Source organism: Battus philenor, unplaced genomic scaffold (assembly GCF_028537555.1).
Source record: "Battus philenor isolate CCGP_79_NKW_IND1 unplaced genomic scaffold, ilBatPhil1.0.hap1 SCAF_4, whole genome shotgun sequence".
Taxonomy (NCBI): Eukaryota; Metazoa; Arthropoda; class Insecta; order Lepidoptera; family Papilionidae; genus Battus; species Battus philenor.
Window position 1 is genome coordinate 9,032,736 of NW_027181704.1, and position 21,871 is coordinate 9,054,606.

Sequence of the window (21,871 nt, forward strand, 5' to 3'; positions counted from 1 at the left end):
AACTTACATCCATATATATATTTTGAACTCGAGGTATTTATTTACAAAAATATTTTACCCAAGGTTATTAAGTCACATATCGACTAACATATAAAATAGAGCATGCCGACCCTCATCCTTTAACACAGTTTCCTACGACTTATATGAAAATCACATTGCATTAATGTACACCACGATGAAAGAGAGGCGTCGTCATTGTTCAAACGCTTTCAAAATTTTGACCAAATAGTAAAAAGTATAGTTGGCTGTTTAAATTTGAATCATCTTGTGTACCTTTAACTTTAAATAAAATTTTATCAAAGCTAGCAGAATTCACTCTATTATTCTTCTTGTTTGTTCTATTCTTTACAATAGATAATGATCAGAAATCGAACATTCGTATACATATTTATTTAAAGTTGAAAAGTTGACTAAAGCAATTTCGAATCGAAAAAAACTGTACTAAGCTGGTCTAATGAAATATGTATAAATATACTTAAAAATGTTATTGTGTTATTTTCTTAAAATACATTCTTGGAAGCTATCTCCGTAATTATTTAGCTCAGGATTACTTTTAAATATGGCTCCCGAAAATCTGATCTCTTATTGATATTGAACACAAATATCCGCAAACTAAAATAAATATCGGTATATACTATCATATACCCAATGAGTATGTTTTCTTCAGATATACTGAAATCGAGATTTACGCTAAAATAAACCACTAAAAATATCTCCTAAAATTTTTCTCGACATTATTTAAAGAAATTTTGAGCACAAAGACCTCATTGAGACGACAGAGTCACCTTTTTTAGATGATTTGTTAAAATTAACATAAAATAATTTAATATTACATGTAAAGTGGAAGAGCGCTCACATAAAAATTATTATTGCATTTTTAAGTTTATTTTTCTGGCCACAAATTACGGCTTAGCGATGATACATAAAACAAAAAACGTAGAAACAGCTTTTCACCGATTGCTCTTAATTTCTTTTCTACAAAGCTCACATTAAAATGCGATCACTATTTATTTATTTCTTACAGTCTAAAATAAATAATGTATTACTAATGAAAAGGTTACTATGCGTTACGAAATTAAAAGCAATTTTGTTAAAAAAAATTAAAGCAATTGATAAGAGATTTTCTCAAGTTTGAAATTTGGAAAACACATAAACAATCTTCAATTCACTACCATTTATAGACCTCAATTATGTATTTTTTGAATAATGAAACATATAAGAAAAAATTAAGTTTGTGTATTTTACGACAAAACAACTCTAAGTAACAAAATTATATCTTTGCATGGTTGCAGTATTGACACGTTTATTTTTTAATGTCTTGGCTAGGACAATTCGCTTAATAAAATTAATAGGAGATAATTGCCACATGTATTCTTTATCACATAATGGCAAAAAACTTCAAAACCGTAAATTGTAATAATTCTACTGACTCAATTCATAAAAAATGTAGCACATTAAATGTTAAAATTTTGATGTTTGTCTTTATGAAAAAAAAAAATGGCGTCTCCATGAAAAAGTAATAATAATGCTGTTATACTTTTCTTCAACCGACAATCGCCCACTGCAAGAGCCCGGTCTAGCCTGCCGACATCCAGCTACTTCTCTATGCCTTAACTATGTCGCCCAAACCGCGTCTATCGGCACATCGCCGCCACTCGAGAACCTTTCCAACTTTCGAATAATATTAATATACACTGGTTAATTACAAGAGAGAATCATATATTGTAAAATATTGTATAATACTTCATACTTTTAAAAATATGAAAAGTAATCATGTAAAATTTTTTTCAATCCGATTAATTGGGCCTACTGGAAAAAGTAAATTATTAGGGTGAAAAACAGAACATGAAACAGTCAGATAAGCACAATCGAAGTTTATGAAAAATGTTAAAATGGCAACAAAATCAGAATTACAGTAGGGTATGTATGTAAAAAAATCAGATTCTAATGAATAATTTAGCTATAACTTCTAGAAATGAACAAAAAGGATTAATTTAGAATATTAATATTCAAAATCAAACGTGATTATTTTATAAGTTATGATTTATATAAATCTCACAAGAGAAATGGCACATTTACTTGACCGGGTATTTCACAAGTATGTGCAGCACTTAGGCAAAAAAGTTCATCCAAAAGTTTTTCAAAAAGTTGTTAAAAGTCTTTCGTTCATAAATTAAACTTTCTTTAAATGTAAACCTAATGAAAACACTTTCAGAGTAAATAAGTCACTTTTGATTACATTTCAAACACGAAATCCGTTAGAAAGTTAAAGACAATAAATATTACAGGCGATACAAAAATCGCAAGACATGCGTACCTAGGATTACCAAAAAGGCGTTTATCTCTTAAGCATCCAAAAAATTAGACCAAATCTTTGAATTCGACTACACGGAGCTAAAATACCAGAGATAACTTTACTTACTTTATAATATACCAATTTAATTTTACGTATGTTACTTGGATAACTAGATAGAAGATATTTCCTCATTAGACAGATTGAATAGTTCCAATCACTAGTCACAACATTCTGAGTCAAATCCTTTATATTCGCCCATTGTTTTTATATATGTTCGGTGTACACAGATAAACTATAAGTTTATTAAAATAATAAATATCTTTGTCACGGGTATTATATAAAGTAGGAATCAATTTTTTTATAGTTACCGTACACAACTGTGATTCTAGCTGTAGCCGTGATATTTGATATTTTGATTAAATGAATTAAATGTAGAGAGAACCCTCAAAATTTTTTTTACCAGTGGCAAAAATGATCACGTCCCTTCATAGATTGCGTCGTGTCACTTTGATTCATTTCACTACATGGAAAAAATATCTCATTGATTATTACTTAAATCAAGTAATTAATGTCAGATAATAAGCAATAAATATCATTAAATTCTCTGAAAATAATTAAAAATAACTTCTCTAGAATAATATACAATATGAATACAATTAAACACTATTTCACAATCCCACATTTAAGAGACCGCAGCCTTAATTAACAACTATACATTTGTACGCTTCTCTAAATTTATCTAATTCTTAAAACGCATTCGAATTCAAGTATTTAGAAGAATAAATATCAATGTGTTAAACAGAATATTGCATTCGTTTCTAAAAACAAGATATGCCTGCTCTAAGAAAATAGATACATAATACTGATTATACATAAAGAAGCACCTAATTGACTTTTCAGTTTGTTAAACCAATAATTACGTTTTTTAAGTACAGTCACGTCAACAAACCCATTTTTCATCATTCTTCTATTAACAATAACTATTTACAGTTAAAAACTCATCAGTTAACAAGAAACAAAAACTTTATTTACACTCTATGCATTGGAATCAGTTAATTTTACCCCTATATGTAACTTTTATCAAATTAGTTATAAATTTTGTCATGATAAATTTAAGACCTCTAACGTCCAAGTTGGAATAAAATAAATTATTGATAAATAACGTACACTTATGACACGGCGTATAAAAATACATGACTGTACCAATGTAAACAAATCGGCTTGTTGTCACGTAGAAAGACATTACATCGTTGTATTAAAATATTCTACTATTTGATGTTAAAAATTGGAAAATTTGATACTAAAATTATTTATATTTAAATATCTTTAAGGGGACAATTAATGGTAACACTTTTTTACGTAAATACCTCGAAAGTTCTTCTGACGGGGGCGTATTTACAAAGGTTCAGGTTATTTCACTTTCATAGATTCCACACACGGGCCAGTGTTTTAGGTCACACAATTATTCACAGTTCACTTCATAATCGAAGAAATAAAAACTGATTTAAATAATATCTGCTCATATTTTCACTTTATTTTACTAGTTCGGCAGTGTTCCAAAGGAATCATTAGTATTTACTATGAACTGTCAGGATTTGATTTCCGTCTCACTTGGTGCGTATTCAGCGCTTGTGTCGATGCTTGTGTGATGAACTGTGCGGTTCCTGAAATGTAGCAATATTATTAAAATAATTTATTAATTACAACATAAAACAGAATATTGAGATTTATAGGTTAAGTAATAGAAAATATCAAAAAGTACAGTGATTCATTAGTTACTTATATTTGACAATCAATAAACTTAGCTGTTCAACAACGTGTAATAATCACGTTTACAACTTTTATGACATTTATTTGTATAATATTAGAAAGTGACATGTTTTAAAGTACCAAGTTCAAGTATCACTCAATGATATATCATATTGAGATAGCCTTTTGTAAGTTTAATTTTATCAGCTGCAATATTCAAGTACATGTACTACTATATCTGCATGGTTTTATTCATTTACATATTCAGTTATAAGCATGCAATAAATATCAATTTAATAACCGTACTTATATAGAAATTGTCATATGCCAAACACCTTTATAATATGAAATGTACATACTTGGAGATTATTAAAATTAAACATCATCATCATTACATAGTTTTTAACTAATGCTCTTTTAGGCTGTAAACAATAATAACATGTAATATATATATACAATCATCATTAATAAGATATTATAGTGCAGAGCAATATTTTATAGAATTCAGGTGGACCCCCGCAGCCACGGGTTACCTTCTGTTCATAACTTTTAGGAATACGGTAGAAATGTAGCTGTGGGGTGTCCACCAAACTGACCTAATTATCAAAGTGGTATATGAATTTTGTTGACCTTTGTTGTAGAGCATTGCGATATTTTGCTTGTTTGCAACAACAGTAACCGCCTGTAATAGCCAGCCAACGTTGCTTGATTTTATAAGCCATTGAAAGTTAAATGTAAACTTATCAGTAATGGTCTACCTGCGGTGGGCTGAGGCGGCCGCGTCGCTGTTGCCGCTGGCTGTGGAGTGGACGCAGTAGGTCGACTTAATCTCGCCGGCCGCGTGCCCCGGACCACTTGTACTGTGCCTCCTCGTACTGCGCCTTTCACTCCACCAGACATGAGTTGCGCTACTCAGAAGATATTTCAATGAATTCAATTATTCCAGTGTGCTTAATATGTTAGGAAAAGTTGATATAACCACAATACCGTCTTCATTTAGCTGTATATCATAATCATCATTTCAGCCATTGGATATCCACAGCTGGACAAATGCCTGGCTCGTAGGTTTCTAATAGGACCAGTTTGAAACGACCTGCATCCAGTGTCTTGCAGGTGGACGTCTTACGCTGTGAGTTCCAGTCTGTTGTCTCGATCTTGTAAAGAAATCTCAAGCACAGCTCTCTCCACGGCTCTTTGAGCGACTATGGGCTTGCTAATGAAGAATGAAGTGAAAGATCACACATCAGTGTAGTAAGTCTCTACTGTTAATGCACATGGCTGTAAACCTTCATCTGAAGGCACTAAAGGACATTGGACGAGAATATTTATAGATATAACAAAGCAACTATTGCACAGGACCAGGACAACATGTTAATTTATCTCTATCTATATAATTTATCTATTAAAAAAATAAAAAAATAAAAATAGAATTTATAAATTTTTACACAGGATTATTTAGTGTCCTATTAGCCACAGTTACATCACAGTCATATTCTAATATGGCAAAAGAGTCTTATGATTATTCGTAAACAAATATTTAGTATCAACATCTATCAGTATACATTATGTGTCCAATGCCTATATTTGACCATAAGCTAGATGATAATGGGTCAATGACTAAATTTCAATAATAATATATCTGTAAAAAAAATTGAATATTTAACATTATAATTTGAATGGTCTATTATCTCACTGAGAAGTTATATCTAGCTAGGTATGTGTTTACACGAGAGCTACATGTCATTCTTCATTTGCAGTTGTTTTGGTAAAATGCAGTTGATCTGACTTATCCTACGACTTGACATGTTTTTCAACTTTAAAAAAGCCGCCTTAAGTAAACTTACTTACAATTGTTGACGCTCTCTACAATCATGTATACACTTTCATTCGCTTACAAAAGGGCAAGTGCGAGAGGGCTTTAGTAACTCTCTCCAGCGAATATACTACATTGACCAACTCGTGTACATGTTTAGTACTAGTCTTGGAATAATCAATTAAAAGATATATTGTAAAACTTTTGGCACAATTTCTACTTTCTCTTCTTTTTCTTCTTTTCAGCCGATAGACGCCCACTGCAAGCCATAAGCCATAAGCTTCTCTCAAAGATCGCCACGATGAGCAGTCTTGCGTTGCCTGCTTCCTGCTACTCCCTGTGATCTTAACTATGTCATCGGTCCACTTAGTGGGTAACCTACCCACGCCGCGTTTTCCGACTCAAAGTGGCCGTTCGAGGACCTTTAAGCCCCAATGACTATCGGTTGTACGAGCGATATGCCCCGCCCATTGCCACTTCAGACGAACAATTCTTTGAGCTACATCAGAAACCTTAGTTCTTCTGTAGATCTTCTCTTTTCTGATGCAATTGTGAAGCGAAACTGAGCTTGTTCATTGATCTTTAGATGACTAAGTTTTCTTATAAGGCCTACCACATCTCGAATCCGTGAGTTATCACCAGCAACAGACGTTGGTCGAAGTTTCATCTTCAGACATTGCTCTATTTTGGACTAGATGTTTCGAAGTTTCCCGAACTCTGCCTATCAGAGGTAGATTCGGCTGATGACCTCTTATTTGAAGTAGAACCTAATTTCTTATTACTGACTTACCTATTGGTAATGATAGAACAGAGGGTTGGTTTGTCAGGACAACGGAAGTCGTGGGCGGCACCGATACCAGAAGGCCACTAGGTGCACCGGACACATTTAACGACAAGGATATTGGCGCTGACAGCCCCGGTATCTGAACTTGAACGTTCTGCAACCCTTGGAGACCCTGTAGACCCTGTAGCGACGTTAAACTTAAACCCTGGAACAGAAATTGGGTTTCAAAGTGTTGTGAATTTATAATAAGTATAGACGGCTTAGATGCATTGTCTCATATTTATACCAATTTTGAAAATTTCCTGCCCTAGCCAATTTTTTATTCTATTTTTCGCGGGTTCGTGAATCGTATAACTGAAACACCAATAACACTAATGTATACCGTCAAAAAATATTTTAATAAGTCTGATCCTTAAAATTTTTATTTTCATAAACAGAAAAACATCATGTACTTGGTAAATCATGCAATTTGTTTAATAATGCAAAACAACATAGTAAAATTAATAACTAAAAATCAACTTTTGTTAGTAAAAACTTAAGCAATAAAGATAAAAATATAACACAGGTTTGTAATAAAAATATTTAGTATAATTAAATCACCAGCCATGAAAGACTTGTTACGACAAAAAAGTTAAATTACAATCACAGATAATATTCATCTAAAAAATTTTATATGATGTTTATCTATTCACAAAAATAACAATTTATGGTCAGTTCTAATGTACTTCTAACCTATTCAACCAATTCGGATGCATCTTTCCGCACGTCATAAAACAAAACATAACATTCATTTGATAATTATTTTTGTTGACTGCGGTTTAGTTATAAAGCTACCTGTAAATGGCATACAGGTTGCTGTTGTGATGCGGGTGTGGAGTTGGGCTCATTGCCCATAAGTCTCTCTAACAACGCACTCTCACTACTCGATACATTCGCTGTTTCACTGTCACGAGTGTATCCACTCATAACCTGTAACAGACGATACTATTTCAATACAGCTTCGCAATATGGTTTCATACAATCTTTATTTTATCACTTTATTATTAAACAATTCGATCTGTATTATACCGTGGATTTAGAAACGAAATACGTCGTATCTCCTTAACTCACTTATCACTCAAATTCAAAATATTCTTTTTCAAATAGGCATTTACATGCGCCTTTTAATAGTCGGTTATTTTAACATTATAAGTAGCCAGCTACCACTGGCTCAGAACGCTGATCTGTTCCACATATTTCGATCAACTAAAAACTATAAAAAGGAATACTGTAATAGGATTCATTTAATAATAAACTTTTAATTTTTTTATTCAAAACTCAGAGGACTTGAGTCTAAGATATATTGTGGAGCTTTATTATATATATGTACACCCAAATCCATACAATATTTGCTAACACTTTGAAAACGAAATCTAGGCGTTACAAATTTATTTTTATTTCTTATATTTAGCTGGTAGCTGTTACTATTTCTCATAAAAGATTTTAAAATATGGCGCATAAGACACGAGCACGAGACTTTTGTAACAAACCATTACATAAAACCTCAAAACTACACTAAAAATAATTTATTTAAAATATGAAGCCCTCCACAGTCCCGCTGTAGGTTACTACTTCAATTTAAAAAATCCGTTATTTAAAAAATCAGACGTAGTATTCGACTATATAATTATTTACTAAACCCTCCACACTGAGAGATATCTACGCTGCAGTAAGACTGCAATACACACGCAATGTATAACAGTCTAACTACATCAAGATGGTCTAGCTGGACAAAAGACTTACGAATCATATATACTACATTCGCCAAATAGAGTTAATAAAGCACTTTTGAAAGCAAAAGAAGGGTATGATGATTGAATTTCGAATTTAGTGGGCTTCAACAATTTTTAACTAGTGTTAAGATGCGTTTACATAGAGATTTTTTATCAATCAAATGCTAGAAACAATTTACGTAAATAAAATACAGGGTTATTTAATAAAAGTTATTCAATAAAACCCCAACACTCATTTAATTTAATTGTCTCATTCAATATCAATCTGAGTCCCTTACATAACAATAGAAGGTTATTGCTAAAACGTAAAAATGGCAGACGTAGGCTTATTTATTGCCACCATATAGACAAATCTTTACATAGTAATATCCAATGAGATAACATGTACATTTTCTTGTATTAACTCTTCGACGAATGCAGTATATTGTAATAATCATTAATAAATTCACAACGCTGGTTGATGTAACGGGTATAGAATATACGTATGTATTGGAACGATTTCATATTACACCGGAATTTTGTACTCTGTACACAAGTCCGAAGCATTTATTTCCAAAAACAAACTGTTTTCATTAGAAAATGCGGAACGTATGACATTGTTCATTTTAAAGACTAGATAAAATAAAAGATCAAAGTTTTGAGTTCTTTCCAAGCCATCGCCGAAGATCGAAGAAACACAAACAGATTCAAACCGTTCGCTTATTTAACAAATAAAACAAAACCATTTAACGTGAACTATGAAAGTGAAGCACCCAATTACTAGTTTTAGCAATTATTTTAACTATAATAGAAAAATAGCGTATATTGTAAACAAATATAAAAAAGACAATACGTCTATTGGACAGATAATAAGTTTAAAATAGTTAAAGTAATATCAAAGACTAAACGAAGTTAGCTACTTTTACAAATTCATTCGAATTTATAGATTTAGAAGCATTAAATCTAAGTTGTGGAACTGCAAATATTAACATATTTACCTATATATTACTTTTATCACTCTTTACGTAATTATTTAAGAAAAGAAAATTTAATGTACAAACATTTAAAATTATTAAATAGTAACTTAAACTTAATTTTTGGTTTATACTTATTGTAGTGGTATACTTATATAGCTATATTTGTTTCCATATAGACAGACAAACTATTTTACATAAATTTAATTATTAATACGGATATTTGAGTACTCATGACAGTAGCCCGCCTAATGTAAACTCTAGAATGTAAAATTTAATGTCATTACTTGGAAAAATATTTTTCGTTTTTATTTGTAGCGTCTTATAAAACAACAGTGAATTGAATGAAAATTAAAAGGTAAATAAAAAAATAATCATAGGTTAAAGCTATTTTAGGTATCTACAGTAAATGTATATATAAAAAAAGTTATTAATTACCTGTTGCGTATAAGTTGGTAATGTATGCGACGCTGTCGTTGTGGCTATTAACCTCGCACCTGCGATGGAAACAGTACGACCGAGCAATTTATGCGCGTCAATTGTGCCGTCTGTCGCAGTGTTGCCGTGCGTTGCGTGGGTTGCGTGCGTCGAATGTGTTGCGTGGGTCACGTGTGTCGCATGGGAAGCGTGCGTCGCGTGAGTCATAGCCGCTGGCGCACTGTTCAGTAGGTTCAGAATCGTTGCATTGCTATTTGTAGTACTGACTACTGCTTTTGCAGCATTTTGGCTGGCCGCTGAAATACCAAAAGTATTCTATTATAACAAAATATAAAGCTGATTACTTATCTTGTACACTAAAAATGAACCAAAAAGAATTTTGAGGCATATTTTTGATTATATAAAGTAGGTGCTCGTCAACAATGGAACATAAACATCTCTCATAGCATGATGATGTGCTGCATTATGTTTACGCATTACTCACTACTTAACGACTCAATGCTTTCACATAGACCACCGAAAACTGTAGGCAATGCTTTTTTAGTTCTATACCTGAAGGGAGAAGGGATGTCAATCGCCAGTAGCGCTCTTTGCGCAGCTTACGCTCTTTGCACAGCGCAACTCCACGCTCGAAAATGAATAAAGGAATGGAAGAGAAAAAGATTCGCAAATATGGCCTGTTCCACTTCTATGTTAATCATTTATTCATTTTGTTATCCACTTAGGACAATTTACAGTCATGAAAAACATGCCAAGAGAACTTAATTTGACAGAAACTAGAATCAGATTTAGCTCCCCTATAATAGCTTATAATAGCATCCTTAAACTTAAGCTAGTCTGAAAAGAGCCCACAACAAACTCACTAAGATACGCATCAATTACTTCGACATGCAAGAAAATTATAGTACCCAGCATTTAACCACTTCGGTATGGCGCTTGTCGGCCACAAAACTTTAGTCACAGTCAAACGTAGACTTTAGTCGACTTTTAGAAGTTAACCAAGAAATTTTAACTTATCCCTGCAATCACAGTTTCTTATGGTTACATTACGTGAACGTAATGCGTTGTATCAGGATGTATTCTTTAGGCGAAATAAAATAAATAAATCGAAACGAAATAAAACACTCTCATCACAAATGTTTAAAAAAGCAAGACAGGCTCAGTGTCGCGGCAGATAAGAGTAGGCCGTGCGAATTGTGGCCGTTGACTATAGTCAACTCTCGTACCGAAGTGGTTAATTTGACCAGTCGAAAAAATTTTACGTCGGAAAGATTACTCTTTTCTAAACACAATCTTTATCTATTCGCTATAACTATAAGACACACTAGCCTCATTTCAAAGAGAAGGTAACAGATTCTAATCCAGTATGAATTGGTACGTATTCGAATGAAAGTTTTTTTACTTGAATTAAAAATCACAGAACGCTAACAAAATCCGTGGCAATTATATTTGACTTCCGTTCCAAAAGTTAGTTTATCTGATTCTAGTTTTGCATCAATTAAATATTTGAAAAATTTAACGAGCAAACCTTGTTGGAATTGTTGTGCAGAGTTCATGAGGCTTGTCACAAGTGCACTTATGGCAGGATTGGTTGTTCTTGGCTTGGTAACAATAGCCTTTTGCTGCGTGGTCGAGGTATTCGTGTATTGAATATTCTGTACCTGTTTAAATATACAAAAGATAATATTAAATGGTTTACAGCTTAATTGGTTACAGGTGTCAAAGCTTTGAAAATGTGATTGTATAGCTCATTGGCTGTTAATTACTTTATCGTACACCCTATTCTAAAATCAACGGTCTCAGAAATAATTAACGTAAAGACAACACAGCATGGAAGCGTTCCCATAATTCGAATTACTGCATATTAAAATTAATCATTGTAAATTATATATATCAGAATCATTTGAATCGTCAAAAATTATTGGAGGGGCTATTTGCTGTCAAATGAATTGTCCATTCACTCCTTTAAAGCTTTTACACCTATAATCGATCATCCTGTATTTATAAACTTCTGAGCCACATGTCCAATAAATGTTTAAATGATGAAAAATTAAATGCACGAATATAATATTACCCAATATTTTCGTAACAAAGTTATGTTCGTATCAAAAGTTAAATGAGAGTCTGTTTAGCCTGTTATTTAATGTACGCGTTTCAATATTTTTACAATGTTTAACTTTTGGTAAGGGATATACCTCATTGACAACATTTAAACCAGGTTTAATTTTGTTTACTTAAAATAAGTATTCCATGTACCCGTATAAGACATGTCTTCGTAAAATATATGTTAAAGACACTTAGCAAACCATTTAATTGAAAGATTAATACGTCAAGGTATTCAAAATAACCATAATAAAGATGGCATAGTTTCTAAATTTCTTTGCTTGCATCTTTTTCTCCCTGGCAACAATGCTGTTGATTCATACAATAATCCCATGATAACTCTGCGAATCCGGATCTTGTATAAGATTATGAGTTGACAGTATTTCATACTTGGTATGTACCCCTATCTTGTTTGGGACAGGGTTTTTATTCCTCTTTTATTAATTTTTTTCACAACCTTTTTTATTTTTATACTCTTCTGTCATTCCTCTTAAGATCTATCTTTCCTCTTCTTTCATTCTACAATTTTCTTTCATTCTTTTCCATACTAATTTTCGTTCATATCAATATATATATTAGTATTGCCTTATGCACACTTTTAATACCTTATAACAATGTATACCAAAGTTATCGAAAGACGACGAAATACTAAGTGGCAAATAAAAAATAAACACGTTTTACGTCTGATCCTCGTTACAAATGTAATGGTTAACATTTGTACTATAAAGTGAAGGCATCCCTGTTAGTAAAAGATATGCACAACCGATTACAATGCGATGCTACTCAGGGTTTGACTTATAAAATTCTGCGCAGCTTTTTTATAGTGATTCCGAACCCGCTTGCGGTACAGTGTTATCGGTAGCACTATAACACCTCCATAGTTACACTAGCTACTGTTACAGAACGGAGAACAATGAACACCGCTATAGTCTTCATCTAGCAAGTATATAAGTACAAAATAAGGCAATCACCTGCGAAGTGCCCGCAGAAGACATTAGAGGATGTTGTATGTGTATAATAGCAGACTGCATTTTCTGAGGGTTTAAAGGCTGAGGTGGGTTGGTCAATTGCTGTGCCAATAGCTGATTTGTTGACGCTTGCGTCGAATGGATATCATGTACCTGAAATTTCACATTCGTTTTAAGATATTTAAAAAAAAAAGTAATTTATAGAATAACATAAATCAAAAGGTATAATGGAAATTTTTAGCCCGTGGTAGTGGGCAGGCCGCATCCGAACAATCCTATTGGAAATCTAAGAGGAGAGAATCCAGTAGTGAACATAGATCTCGCTATGATTATGAACAGAAAACTTACTTTACTCTGGTATGCGGTTGAAATTGAGAATTTTCCTCTAAATCATTGTCTTTTTACATTAATGAATGTAATAGAATGGTTTGTGTATTTATTAATGCATAAAAAATGTAAAAAAAAATACCTTAAACTATAACGACTAAAATATGAGTTGAAAGCAAAATTAGTTTAACAAGCTTTCATCTATGGATTTATAAGTAAATCACCTGCGGTGAGAGACGAGGTGTTGTCGGTGATGGCTGCTGCTTCAGTGCAACATCATTCGTAACAACAGCAGCCGCAGCCACGTTTCCCACGTTGCCCACGCTGCTCACACTTCCCACGCTACCCACGTTACTCGCGGAGCCAACGTTGGCTGCAGAAGCAACGTTGCCCACTGCAGCAACATTTCCAACAGTCGCAACGTTGCCCACAGTGCCCACAACAGTCCCAACGGTTGCAACGCCGCCCACGCTACCCACTTGTTGTAGTTGAGCCTGCTATTACGAATATCTATTAGTGCACATATTCTTAACAGATTAAAACAATAAGATAAAAGTAATTCTTAACAAATCCCATATCTATATTATTGCAGTCTAAATGTTATACGTTCCTTATATATTATATATAGTATTTATGTGTTTGTACTATCTCTAAATCTCAGCTCAAATGAGACAAGACTATATCTAAATATGATTTCGTAAATTTAACACTTTTATTTTATCTCTTTTATCAATACCTTGACTACAGTCCTAATGTTAAAGATGACAATTTATTCAATATTTAAGAGTGACAGTTTTATGTACAGAGATCGGATATTTGGACGCAAATATACTAAAAACTAAAGAGTTAGCTTAGCGTCCGTATATCCGATCTCTGATCATGCACTATTCATATACATTTTATAATTATACACAAAATATGAATATAGTTTGTGAAATATAAATTGAAAAACACTAACCAAAATAGGTAACTGTCTTGTATTTGCATGTGCATTAGGTGTAGGCGCAATGGCAGATGTTCTGAAAAGAAATTTAAATCGATAATTACGTTATCAATTTAAATTAATCGTTAATTTACACACAAGCTTTTGTAACCTTACAAACTTTTAATATAATCTAATATTCCTGCTAAAGCTTGAATATCATCTATACTTAGTTATCTATTTGCGATTATTTACAGTGATTACTTGTGTAAGAGAAAAAGGAAACCAGAAGAGCAAATAATGGCATCATTCAACTTAAAGCTACGAGAGTTTCTATCGCGGCCTGATATGAGAGCAGATCTCTCCGAAGAGCCTAAAGATAATTCAGACGGATAATCCTAAGTCTTATTATCACTAAAAAATCTTTCCCACCATAATATGATTTCATTACAGATTTTTGTTTTATTAACTTTTTAAAATTAATGACTATTTATATGATAATTCTGAGTTCATTTAAAGAATTATCTTAAATGACTTATTATTTTAATATCTTCTTATTATAAATTATTAAAGATTAAAATTGAAATTGAAAAAATATTAAATAATTATAGATGAAATAAAACAATATTATATGATAATTACTACACGGAGACCCTTATCCCTCCCCCCCCCCCATCTCGCCGACGCGTACTTATAATAACTACATACTTATATTAAAACTACATACTTATAATAATAAAAAAATACAGGTTAATATTAGAACGGTCAAATCTAAGTAAATAGTTATTAATGTTTACACTATATACAGATAAAAATATTGTCTACTATTCATTATAATATTAAGTTTGTTTTTATATTTAATAATTTAATTGTCCACATATACTGAATCTGGCCATTAAATACTATTATAATCGAAAATATACCAAAATTTAGTTTTGAATTTGGTATCTGTCATTTTTATAGAATTTTTATTGTGTTTTCTTATTTTCAGGCCAATCTATTGTAGAATAGAACAGGAGGAAGAAAGAGAACAAAATCGTTTTGACTGCATTACATAAAGTTGGTATGGAGTAAAATGCAATTTTTAGAATCCTCCATATGCTTGGTATTAGTCAAATGTTTTTGTACCGGGCTATTGATAGTTACAATAAAACCTACAGTAAGTTTTGACAGAGAAAGATCTAACCGTCCTTGTAGTGCTCAAAGCAGTAAGGGAGAGAATTTGAAGCTATCCTGTTCAAAATTTTTTTATCTCGGGTGATGAAAATGGCGCGTAGAACAATGTCTCGTATTTTAAAAGATAACTTAGGGCTAGCAGCCAATAAGGGACGCATTTTACAGATGAGAATTTTTTTACGATTGAGCAATATTTCAACAAACAAAATGACGTATTTATGTTGAAAACTCTAATGAAGCTTTCCAATTAGGCAACAGAGTATAACGTGTGCATTATCCGACTTTAGTGATGGTTTGGTAGAATGTAAGGCACATAGGAGTAACTGAGTCATATTTTCATAACAAAGGTATCAAAACATCACCACAAGAGTATCAAGATACTATTCTTGAGGAAGTAGTTAAGCGCCTTAACAAGACTATCTTCAATACCTAAGAATGGTCCTTTTAGCAACACTTGAGTCTGAAAGCTTGATCCTCCCAATCATGGTTAGAAACGAAAGTTTCGGAGTTCATCAAAGCTAAACACCGTCCGCTATTTAGTCCTAATCTTAATCTACTGGATTATGATTTATGGTCAGTTTTAGAGGTTAAGGCTTTCTCTAAACGCCATGACAATTGAAGTCTCTAAAACAATCCATACTGATCCATACTGGCTGAGAAGAATTTTCCCATAGAAAGAGTGCATGCTCCTATTGATATCGTTTAAAGGACTGTATTGTAAGCCTATATATTTTAAATGATTTTATATTATCTAACATACTGAAATAGTAATTAAAGTTACATACAACAAAAAAGTTTTTTTTGGCTTGAACAATATTTATGGCTAGATTGTGTATATAGGATATACTATAAAACAACTAGAGGGTAACGTAGAAATTGAGAGAAGAAAAAGAAATACTAAAAAACTTTTTTATTACTTACACAACAGGAACTGTAGTTGCATGTGTTTGAACGGTAGAACTATTTGCCGCTGCAGATCTCTGTTGTAACAATAATTGCTGCCCCTGTAAATTCAATATTGATCTTAAATACCTTTGATTAAAGTTTGTTACCAAATTAATTATAACATAATGTTATTGTTATAAAACATAGGCATAAACATTATTATTAAATCATTGCCATAACAGTTATCATTAAAAGTTGAAATAGCTAAATTTTATTCTTAAATAAATATTGGAAATACCTATTGTACCTATTTATGCATAGTGTGCATAGTATTGAAACAAACATTTTTATACTATAACAACCGACATAAACTATTAATAGCATGAATTCAATCTCATTGGATACATTAAAACATTATATCTTTTTTTTCAGCCGATGAACCCTCACTTCAAAATACGGGCCTCCCTCAAAGAAGGTCACGATGACCGGTCTTACATTGCCCGCACTCAGCGACTTTCCACGAGCTTTACAATGTAGTGACTACCGGCTCGTGGTCGCTATTAGAGAACCTTTCGACCCAACGGCCATCGATTGCAGGAGCAATGTGCCCCATATACTGACTATACAGACGAGCGATTCTTCAAGCTAAGTCGGTAGAGTTGGTTCTTCTGTAGATCTCCCCATTTCTGATTCGATCACCCAGCGAAACTCCGAGTATAGCCTTTTCCATGGCCCTCTGGTTAACATTAACTTACGAGGGCCATCATAAACTTTGTTTATGATATTAATTATTATGACTTACTAATTTAATAACAAACTACCACGACCATAAAATAAGGATTTATATAATTAACATATATTTGTAAAGTAAAATATTAAAGTTAATGTTAATAAGAAATAAAACATTGAATTTTTATTACATTTTTGTTTACCATTTCTCTCATACCACCAGTGAAAGATACCCTTGGTAACTGTCCAGGTACAATATGTTTTATCCTCACTGATTTACGTCCCTCTTCAGTAAAAATCTCAGTGAACTGTTGGATATATTTATTTGCTTGAAGTCTTGATCCTAAAATGTTTATAATTATCGTATAAATACTCATACAAAAATATCCTAATAATATATTTATAAAATATTCTGATATTATATCTAAAATATGGTTGCATATTATAATTTATAGTATCACTAACCTAATGTAAATCGACACGCAGCTCCATTCCTTTCACCTTCAACGTGATCTCTATCAACATACAACTCTCCAAGGAACTCCTGATCGGACGGCCTTTGTAATATTGAAAGTTTGATATGGAAAAATCCATCACCAGCATGTGGGGAAGTTTTTTCAGTCTCTAGAATGTATTCTTCCACTAACTGTGGTTGACAGTCTGATGTCGGCCGAGGACGTTCATATGCCCGTGCTAAACGAAGTGGAGCGGTCGGTTCAGACGGCAAAACTAGTGGTACTGAATCCATTTTAGGTGGCTCTATTGGTTTGAACACCTGTACATACCGAAATATATAAAAATCAACTATTACTTCTACATATTTGCACCAAATGGATACACTTGTCCATTATTATTGACTTTAAACTAAATCGGAAAGTTTTTCTGTCCGCAATCATAAATATTACTATTTTAAATGAACAAAACGATATTACTTAATATCAACATTCAGTTTGTGTTGGTACACCTGTACTGAATATTTTCAAAAACAATCTGGATATCTGTAAGAAGTACTATGACAAACACACACAAACTATGTAGCTACTAGTATGCTCGTTAAGTTAATCAATTGTTGACTTTGCTGTGGACTTAAAAATATTTTTATGTCTACATCAAACTCAACATTAATGAATTATTATTTTTTAATAAATGATTAATAATTACCTCTGGTGGCTTTTTAGGATATTTGGAGGTAAGTCGGGTAAGTGGAACAGACTGCCTGCTGTTCTTAGCTCTCTGTCTATGAATTAATTCTAATAATTCTAACCCATGGTAGTGGGTAAATTGGTCCAATTTTCTTTTTCTATTTACCGCCACCTGAAAATATTATTACTATTTCAATATATTTCAAATACATAATAAAAAAATTTCATTACAAGGCTGTGTTAAGGAACAAATGCTACTCATTATAACAGAGGTGGCCAAACTGCGGCTCGGGAGCCACATGCGGCTCTTTAAACGTTTATTTTTGACTCCGATTGATTGTAGAATTATTTCAATACTTAACTATATATTACCTATGTCAGCTCCTGGGAAATTGAAACAAATTACTGCAGTGAATAATAATTATTATTATTCCACTATAAAATTAGCGAAATCCAACTACCGATCATAATTGATTAACCGGCATTTTAAGTATTATTATGAGTGCTGTCATATACATGTGCCATTATATCTAACTTCAAAACACATATTTTGTACTTTTGTTTAAATAAAGTCAATGAGTACGAGTTTTGTAAAAAAAAACGTTCTTTTGCGTGTTTTAAATGCGCCTACGCGTGCGGCCCGAAAATAATTTTAAATTTCGAGAAATAGCCCCTCCTGCATTATAATACCAAAAAAATTAAATATTTCATATAATTTATACATAACGTATGTATTTCCTAATACATCTTGTATAGCTCTTTATTCTATTTCATGTTAAAAGCTTAGGGAATCTATTGTTAAATATTACCTGGGAATATCGCTTTGCCTGTCGTCGTATTCTAGGTGTATTAAAAATTCTTGGGGCAGCGTGTAATCGAGCAGCTAAGAGTCCTACAGCTGGTCGTGGATCTAAACAAAGGGGTGGAGCAGCTGCATGCACTAAGGCCGCTTCTACTGCTTCAAGAGCTCCTCTTTCTTCACCTGTCCAGCCACATTTTCCTCCAATACACATGGCATCTGTTATTATACTCTAAAATACGGGAAATAATAAAATTAAAATTAATTCTAAATAAAAAACTCATAATTATTGGATCGAATTTATGAGTAATTATTATTTACTATTGTAAGTGTACATCATTAAACATCATAAAAGTTTTTTAAAACTACCTTAAAAAGTACATTACCTGATTAGTAGGCCTTAATAAGACATGATGTGTATCACAAAGAAAACTAGGATATGCCTGCCTATAATCCCTTATTTGAGCAATTATGCAGCCAGAGTAGAAAAGTGATGAGTGTTCTGATTCTAACAAATCTAGAAGGACCACAGGTAATTCCTCATTATCTATATAACTGAGAAGTTCTTCTTCTTCATATGGCCACCGGGGGGTCTCAATTAGTGTTTCCTCTTGATTTTGTATCTGGTAAAGTAGATTATTGAATAAAATATTATTAAAACATTGAAATCATTTATGTTGTTCATTGTAGACACAAATGACTTTGATAAATTGATACAGAATGGAAAAAGTACAGGATCTAACCATGGAAGGGATAATCAATACTTATTCACCAAATTTTGTCTATTGACTAGGTAATTATGGAGAGGGCTTCAATGTCTAACTATAAGTAGACAACTATTTTTCAAGTGTCAACCATAAACAGGTTTAGTTTATTATCCATCGATGAATGGACAATAAACTAAACCAGCTAATAGACATTTAACCCGCTAATAGACATTTTTTTTCCGAAAATGCTTTCAATAATAATGTAATTTTGAATGCTAGTCTATACATGTATTTAGATATACATTCTTTTTTACAAACATGTATTTGAAATCAGTTTCTATTTGAATTTATTGTTTGACCTATTTGGTAAAACAAAAAATGTTACTATAAGAATTTAACACAATTACATTTTATTACAAAAATCTAGACTACTAAGAGATTACTTTAGTCTTCTAAAGTTGTTTTCAATCAAAATGGTTTTTCACTTTTTAATAATAATATGGTCTATTTAAGTTAATGTATAGAATTAAATTACAAAATAAAATTTTGAAAAAATTATGTTAACATTTGAGTCAATATAACCAGTTTATACAATAATATTCTGAAATCTAAGAAAAACCCCAGTAAAAGAATGTTGATATTTAATAGCAAACAGTTCTCACATAAGGTGTAAGATGTAATATAATTGAATGTATGTAACATCTTTATCAACAATTTTTAAGATACAATTTCTAAATATATGTACACATATATCTTTGGAACTACATGTCTTAGATACTTGAAATTTAATAGGAGTATTCCTTTTTCTAATAAGAGGTCATCTAAAAATGGAACTTACAAAATTCCACCCACAAGTGTGGCAAAGGGGGCTTTCATTAAGTTCATGAAATAGGGGGGAAAGCTTAAAAAACATTTTTATTTAAAAAATTACTTACATTGACTTCAGGTGGCTGAATGTATTGTGTATTACCATTAACTTTTAAAGACAATGAATAACCTTTATTGCCCGGATACAGATTTATTATTAGAGTATTAAGATTATATGTTGCTAATAACTTTTCTAATAAGTATGAAGTTGTTTTAAGACCTTGCTGTAAAACATAAAAGAAAACAATATATTTTGTGAAACTTTTTTAATAAGAAATTTATGCACTTTTTTTAAGAAATATGGATATGATAAGAACATTATAACATACACAAAAAAAAATATTTTAGAATTGGAAGTGTCAGCAGATGTAGACAAAACTACTGATTTACATATTAACTCTTACAAGTGTTATTAACTACAATAAAAATCCTTCATGCATTTGTAATATTAAATAAATCTAATATGAAAAATAAATCTTTCCTGAGGATAAATTCAAAATTTAAATAGTTTTTAATCTTAAAATCTATGATATTTTAATTTTATAATTGCATTTTATACATGTAATAAACATCCAATTGGTTATTAACTAGTTTTAAATAATAACAAATACCCTTTAAAATTTGATTATTTTACTGCCTATATTAAAAATTCATTACAAAAACTCAACTTGCAAACCTGTTTTTGCTCGGAGTTAACAAATAAATTGGTATACAACAAAATTGTTTGTAATAATTTATACTCTTCAATATATTTCATAACCAAGGATCAATTAAAAATGAAAGTAGATACTCACATAATTAATTTGTGATGCTTCATCTCTACTTAATTCATTGTACAATTCATGGAGCTTTTTGAACAAATCAAATTTTTCTGTAATTTTAGTACTGGCTACAGGAGTAGAATTTCTTTGGAACTTCATTCTACTGTCATCAACAGATTCTGAAATATGCATTTTTTCATGGGTCCAAGTCATTTTATGGTCTGGAACACCACTGTCAAATTGTGTTAAGTTTGCATTCGCATGTTTCACCCGATTTAATATTACCTGAAATTTTATTGTTATTTAATATTTCATTTATGAGGAAATTTTGATTCTAAACACAAATTTAACTATTATAACACTTGCCTCTGCTTCCAATGCCGCGTGAATTAAACCATCCATAATGTCATTAATTAAAAAGAAATATTTAAATGGCAGTTGCGATTTTAAATATATTGATTCATTTTAACAGTTTAGGCCTGAGTATTAAGTCATGATTTATGGAAAACTAATACGCTTTATTTATGTTTCACACTGCATGACAGTAAAATAACATGTCCAATGTCCATCAACATTTTTGACAGTTCTAAAGAAAGTTGTCAGTATTGGTTCATTCTTTTCAAAAATGCACTTCTCGACTGTATGACTCTTGTATCATGATCGCGATCGAAAAAGGAATA

The 21,871-nt window shown here is 31.8% G+C and overlaps 1 protein-coding gene across 4 annotated transcripts; it reads right to left on the reverse strand.

Annotated features, from left to right (window-relative positions):
* Window positions 1-1,404: 1,404 nt before the first annotated feature.
* On the reverse strand, window positions 1,405-21,712 carry Spt20. Of its 4 annotated transcripts, none has more exons than XM_068771587.1 (18): window positions 21,558-21,712; window positions 21,225-21,476; window positions 20,499-20,654; window positions 19,243-19,479; window positions 18,867-19,088; window positions 18,077-18,229; window positions 17,381-17,690; window positions 17,119-17,258; window positions 16,223-16,305; window positions 14,162-14,222; window positions 13,428-13,700; window positions 12,880-13,029; window positions 11,334-11,466; window positions 9,806-10,101; window positions 7,477-7,611; window positions 6,649-6,847; window positions 4,804-4,953; window positions 1,405-3,960 (listed from the first exon to the last, which is right to left on the reverse strand). In XM_068771587.1, exons 1-18 carry the CDS (start codon window positions 21,591-21,593, stop codon window positions 3,875-3,877), a joined length of 3,072 nt encoding a protein of 1,023 aa, XP_068627688.1. In that variant the 5' UTR covers window positions 21,594-21,712; the 3' UTR covers window positions 1,405-3,874. The 4 variants fall into 4 exon arrangements, with proteins under 4 accessions (XP_068627688.1, XP_068627687.1, XP_068627686.1 ...); XM_068771586.1 differs by having other exon boundaries at window positions 13,428-13,697; window positions 17,107-17,258; XM_068771585.1 differs by having other exon boundaries at window positions 17,107-17,258.
* Window positions 21,713-21,871: the final 159 nt, after the last annotated feature.

What these genes read in the sequence shown, in the direction of transcription:
- Spt20 (XM_068771585.1), bottom strand. Translation starts at nt 21,593, where the DNA reads ATGGATGGTTTAATTCACGCGGCATTGGAAGCAGAG. An exon ending in ATCCTAAAAAGCCACCAGAG is followed by an intron (nt 17,691 to 18,076) that starts GTAATTATTAAT and finishes CGGTATGTACAG; the next exon opens with GTGTTCAAACCAATAGAGCC. An exon ending in TGTTCTATCATTACCAATAG is followed by an intron (nt 4,954 to 6,648) that starts GTAAGTCAGTAA and finishes TCTTCTGAGTAG; the next exon opens with CGCAACTCATGTCTGGTGGA.